This window comes from Priapulus caudatus, unplaced genomic scaffold (assembly GCF_000485595.1).
Source record: "Priapulus caudatus unplaced genomic scaffold, Priapulus_caudatus-5.0.1 Scaffold644, whole genome shotgun sequence".
Lineage (NCBI taxonomy): Eukaryota > Metazoa > Priapulida > Priapulimorpha > Priapulimorphida > Priapulidae > Priapulus > Priapulus caudatus.
The window spans coordinates 172,781-179,172 of record NW_014577705.1 but is presented as its reverse complement, the minus strand read 5'-3'; the positions used below and the strand labels follow the sequence as shown (position 1 = coordinate 179,172).

General features: G+C 41.9%; 1 protein-coding gene across 2 annotated transcripts in view; it reads right to left on the bottom strand.

Annotated features, from left to right (window-relative positions):
- Positions 1–4,338: 4,338 nt before the first annotated feature.
- Positions 4,339–6,392, bottom strand: part of LOC106812409 (ctenidin-1-like) — a 17,905-nt gene continuing 15,851 nt past the window's right edge. Inside the window, exons 3-4 of one of the 2 annotated variants that reach the window (XM_014816283.1) lie at positions 4,712–5,183; positions 4,339–4,678 (exon numbers count right to left, since the gene is read on the bottom strand). In XM_014816283.1, coding sequence (XP_014671769.1) covers positions 4,587–4,678; positions 4,712–5,183 — 564 coding nt within the window. In that variant the 3' untranslated portion in view covers positions 4,339–4,586. Of the gene's footprint in view, positions 5,184–6,392 lie in introns of both variants that reach the window. The other variant, XM_014816282.1, reaches the window with a different exon arrangement.

The window sequence follows — 6,392 nt, the reverse complement described above, 5'->3', positions numbered from 1 at the left end:
CCCCCCCCCCCCCCCGTCTGCCTGCAGCTCAGTGACCGCCCTGACTGCCCTAGCGCCACTGTCTTTAATCCATGCATCTTCCCCAAACTGCCATTACCTCCAGTTTTCTAATTTATCCCTCAGAGAAACCCTGAGAAATGCACTGCCGCTACCGTCCACCCTCGTAATAATATGGGGAATTCAGATCGCCCGATACCGCGCACTCAGCACTGCCTAATAAAATGTAAATTAATTTTTTGGGCAGTAAACATACAAGTTTGTATATTATTACACATCATTTCTAGTCCAACACTGAAGCTCGCATGTTCCACTTTTACGTCCTAATTCCTTAAGTTTTAGCAACCCGCCTTAGTTTAGCTTCTGATGTATTAGCCTCAATAAGTCTATACATGCTCTCTCCAGGTCACTGCCGAACGTACCCTGGTAACCTATCATATTGTCTAGGGTAGGCGATGTAGCTCGGAGGCGACCTCCCTAGAAATCGTTAGCTGGAGTACGACTCTCGCTACAGTCCCAGGCATACTTAGATAAGTACCAGGACTTCCGCAGGCAGTACCCTGGAGAGAGCAATAGACAGCCTCTGCAGCCTTAGCTTAGCAAATAGCCAAATGATATTGCGACAGCTCTAATATCCTAACAACAATCATCGGCCATTGTCACATAACTTACAAGCACAAAACGGCCAACTGTCCTCTGAGAGATCCAGAGCCTGAGTAGGCCTAACCACGACACTTGAAGCTCATTTCTATAAATATAATCCATAAATAAATACGAAATCTAATACTAGTACTACAAAATTTCTTAATGTTTCTAGGAAGTGAGTCTAAACAACCGGATCCGGTTCGGTATCCTCGAAACTAACCCAACCGCTCCTTCTCTGAGTGAATAATTTTTCACTATTTTATTTTTTTATCTATTATTATGGCTTAATGTTTTTTATCCCTATTTCTAGTGAATTTAGGCGATAGGAGTTATGGTTACGCTGTAGGATGTAGTTAGCAGTATAGGTATACCGGCCCACCCCACCCGGTTACTATAATTCACCCATTTTCAAATATTCCGTACCGAGTTCAGACTCAGCCATCGCATGTAGAGGCTCTTCGCTTTCAGACTTCATAGCTAACGACCGTGTTTTCAACGCCCATAGGAATAGTTTTCATTTTCCTCTGCTTTGTGTATTTCTTTGTATCTTTATTTGTGTCTGCATTTATTTGTTCGTACACTTTTTTTATTGTTCGGATATTAAAGATATTTCTTCATATGTGTTTGCATTAACATTTCTAATTATACATTTCCTGTTTAGTGTTATTCTCAAAACTGCTACCAATCAGAGAAGAGAGCCGGTTGTTTATTTTACAAGACTCCGAAACCGGGTCCGCGTTCTAACACGCCATAATAAAATTTATGAGTTAATAAATAGATATCAACTTTCTAGTACTAAAGACATTCACAGCATCCAGTACCAGTAATAGCTGAATGCTTGATTTAAACGATTGATACTAAACAAGTTAATCGTAACCAACAGGCAAGTTGACCTCCGTAAAACAAACTTCACTTCAATACCGTCCAAACACACCCATGCGAACACATAGCCGCATTTTGCAATGTCACAAATACACAGTAAGGTTATACAGCCTAACCTCTGCCCAAACTCTGTATTATTTGGCTATCCTCACCATAACCATCGCCCAGCTCTATCTCTGTTCTATTGTATGGCTAGAGAGTCTATGTCCCACGGCGTACTGCGTGAACGTACCCTGGGTACGGTCCGGCTATACCGATAACGATACCCAGTCTATCTAATATGCCGGACCGTACCTTCCCCTACTCCACATACACCAAGCTCTTAGTGAGTCGCTAAGCCTACTCCCTAACCATCAATCCTAAACCATATCAAATAGTGACAGGTTCAACGTACTCGCATGCCATATACCGGACCATAACCCAGGTACGTTCCGCAATAGATCCGTATTATTCTTCCCATTAATAACTTTATATTTTGGCGTGAGTGTTATATGATGACAGACGGTTCATTTAAATTTCGTGAACGCATCAAAATGCATGCCGCTTGAGAATCGGCTCCGTACGCCCGCTTATTGGCATCGAAAAAAAACACCTACGCGAAAAAAAACTTACAATCGCCATTTACTAACAATCAGACAATCACAGCGAGTCGTCAGCCTCGCAGCGCACAATTACAAGCGGAACAAGGGCTATTTGTAGAGACTCGACCCCGCCTGATTGCGTCTTGCATTATTGTAAATAGAGATGCCGAATTAGAAAGATCTTGAACGAACGCGGGTTATGAAAACAATCTTGAAGAAGAGAATATCGAAGAGAAGTAATGCTACCTACACATATCAGTAGCAGCGACAAGCATGTAGAATGGAAACGCGTAGTTTTTATCCCGCCAAATAGCGGCGTACGGGACCGCATTCTCAGCGCATGCATTTTATGCTACAGGATCTCACGAAATTTCAATGAACCTCCGTCTGCTGACTTCTGCTCTCACAATTATAATGTCCTCACAAGATATAAAAAAGTTAATATGGGACAAATTATCGGTTCTCTGAGTTCGGGGCAGATACTCTAGCCGACATAGAACACCATATGACGCCATATGTATGTGAATCAAGCGGTCGTATTGGACGCATGAATGTGAATTGTTAGTCAAATCAACAACATTAATAGACCTATTACTGATTAGTGTGCTAACTCCTATCTGTTAGTGTAGTCTATACTCAGTTACTGACAAGTTGTATTTATTAAAACCATCATTTTATTATTGAAACGGCCCAAGTGCCTGTGGTTTCTTGGAGCTATACCGGCGGGGGCCATATTTATGATATTATGGGTTCAAGCATAGAGAACATGGTTCCCAATAACTTTGATCAAGTTTTGAATCGCCAATATAGTAGGTGGTGAAGAAAATATCATTGCAACAAAACATACTACGACTAACCTATTTTGTGTCCACCTTGCTGCGAGTAATCGAAACTTGACATAAAACCCCAATTGAGATTTTTTTTGAAAAAGTGGTTCTGTGCACTACTTTAGCAACTGCGCATGTGTAATGACCTGCGAATCTGCCTGTGTCTCTGCCAACCACAACCCAGAGCGTATTGAAACGTATCGGTTCGTCTCTGTGTACAAGTTTGTAAACGTATACCATTGACGTATACCTACATGTTTGCACCACTGATCTCTATAATAAAATCATTATTATGAATCAAAACAAAATAAAAAAATTATTATTATAGAGATCAGTGGTTTGCACATATCAATGGCTGTATCTAATAGTATCCCCAATGTATTGAAGGAGTCTGCTATGTACTAATACCCTCATTCTCAACTTGGCAAATCGAATGCAGGTACACCTAAAAAATTATGATATTAGCATCTCGCCAACATCATAGATTACCAACACCTAGATCTGGGGCTAATCCAGCTATCATTGTGAAATTTGTGAGGCGTGATGCTAGAGACCTGTTCTACACTGGCAGAAAAAATACAGGAACAGCAAGAGGCTTCTAGGTTTCACTTAAGCAGGGTCAATCTATATCAATGAGAGCCTGACCAAATCAAACAGATCCCTGTAATATCATGCACGACAGTGCAAGTATACCCTACAATATAAATATGTATGGACTCGTAATGGCCTTATTTGCATGAAAAAAAAACAGATGCTTCTGAAACAGTCCACATTAAATCAATAGAGGATTTATCCAAACTCGGCTACACGCAAGCACAAGTCCGTAATTAAAATGTTAAAATAGCCTTGCGTTGCCTTGAGTTTCTATAATAGTGCGCTTCCCATGTGTTAAATGATATGTAACTATGTTTATGATCCTTTGTAACTATGTTTATGAACTTGGGCTGTACATATAATGAGTATGTACTATTTCGTATAATTTTTTTTTTTTCTTATCTTATTCACACTGTATAAATACGTTTAATGCTCAAATCAAAATCAACTTGAACCTTGCATCCTACGTACACCAACGAAGTGTTATATTTGTCGATTCTTGTATACCTAGATAGATCTTATTGATTATAGCTTTATTAACTCATAGTCATATGATTCAGCTGCCCGTTTATATACTAATATTTTTGTTTTTTAGGGGTGGCAGACTTTGATGACCTGAGGGTCTTTCGCCACACCAGTGCTATATCTATCACATTATGTATTGTAACCTTTCATTCTAATATGTATCGTTGTATACTGAATGTAAATATGTCTTGTGCACACATAAATTATTTGAATCTTGAATCTTGAATCTGCCCCTTTATGTGATAATTTGTTACTGAACGAAAAAAGAAAGACAATATCGCGTAAACTATGTCATTAGAAAAGCATTTATTTTACTATACAGTAAATAAGATAAACAGCCTACAATAAATTACAAAAAGTATTGACATAACAGAAACTACCAATAACGGCAAAGGATCTGTCATTAACAATAAAAATGAGACAATTTTTGAATAATTATGTTTGTTTGTGCCCGTATCATTGTAAAATTAGTGACACTATATAAATATCAGGAACATGCTGCATTGGTAGACGCTTACTTATTTTGGTATCCGTTTTAGTGATATCCACTACTATAGCCATAAGAATAAACTCTACGATATGGGCCATAGGGACCATAGCCTCCATGACCTCCATAACCGCCATAGCCTCCACGTCCGTAGCCACCGTAACCGCCATAGCCTCCACGTCCGTAGCCACCGTAACCGCCATAGCCTCCACGTCCGTAGCCACCGTAACCGCCATAGCCTCCACGTCCGTAGCCACCGTAGCCTCCATAACCACCATAGCCTCCAATACCTCCATAGCCACCATAGCCTCCATGACCTCCATAGCCACCATAGCCTCCATGACCTCCATAGCCTCCATATCCTCCACGACCAATGCCGCCATAGCCGCCATGGCCATAGCCTCCATAGCCTCCACCGCCATAGCCTCCATAGCCTCCACCGCCATAACCTCCATAACCTCCATAACCTCCATAGCCGCCACCTCCGTAACCTCCATATCCATGGTAGCTCGTCCCATAACTCCGGACGTGCCCACTATATCCAATTGGGCCAAAGCTGTAGCCACCATATCCACCAGGGTATCGATAATACCTGTGCGACCCGTAACCACCGCCTGAACCCAGGATGGGTGAGGCTAACGCCACCTGAAAAAGCAAAATATTTGCAATTGCTATCTTGAACACGCGCACGCAGAGAGAGAGATAGATAGATAGCTAGATGGATGGATGGGTGGATGGATAAATAAAGAGAGCTAGATGGATGGATGGGTGGATGGATAAATAAAGAGAGAGAAAGAAAGAAAGAGAGAGAGAGAAAGAGAGCTAGAGAGAGAGAGAGAGAGAGAGAGAGAGAGAGAAAGCGCGAAGGGGAGGGGAGCACGAACAAGATAGACGTTTAGATGGATAAATGTATAAGTGAACGGGTGCATGGGCTTGTGGGTCGATGGATATAGATATGGATGGATGGATAGATGGATGGATGGATGGATAGATAGATAGATAGTTAGACGGATGAAAAGATGGATGGATGGATAGATGGATGGATAGATGGATGGATGGATGGATTGATGTAGGTGGATGGATGAGAGAAAAGAAAGGGAGGGAGAAATAGCAAGGTAGACAGCACGTGACCACGTATTAATTATTATTAATAATAATAGTAGTAGTAGTAGTAGCAGGCCCTAGTAGTATAAATACAATAAAAAATGTTGTCATAAATGACGGCATGAATTACAGTTTCCTACGCAACGAAATCGCGCGGAACGGAAATTCATTAAAATATGCTGTCGAACTATTCAGAACACTGAACCAATGTCAGCAGTGTGTGGCAGAGAGAGAGAGAGAGAGAGAGAGAGAGAGAGAGAGAGAGAGAGAGAGAGAGAGAGAGAGAGTGAGAAATATGGCCCAACAGTATGCCTCAGATTGGAGGAAAATGGCTTAAATATTTCAACAATTTTCTGGTTGGGCATGCACGCCGCCGCCCCCCGACCCCCTAGCACTGGCATGGCCTACGGCACCGCGGGCTGCCTGCGGCAGCCAAGGTTAATTTCGCCCCCGGCTATCGCCGATCATCCCCCCAACTTCTCGGTACCGAATTTACGCCCGGCTGGTAGCACGGGACCGTGGCGAGACACGGTTTAGTAAAGCGACATTTGTCGTAATGTTTATTACTGTAGCGGGTCGGTTGATGAGCTGTGAAGGTTCTTGTTTAGCGGGTTGTGTCTCAGTAGCGTCATTATATAGAAACCCGGTGGGAGAGAGCCAACGTTACGGCTCAATCGAAAATTGGTCAGTCAGAAGACAAAATGCTTAAGCAAATGACCGATCCTTAGGTGTACGTGGACTATGTTGCAT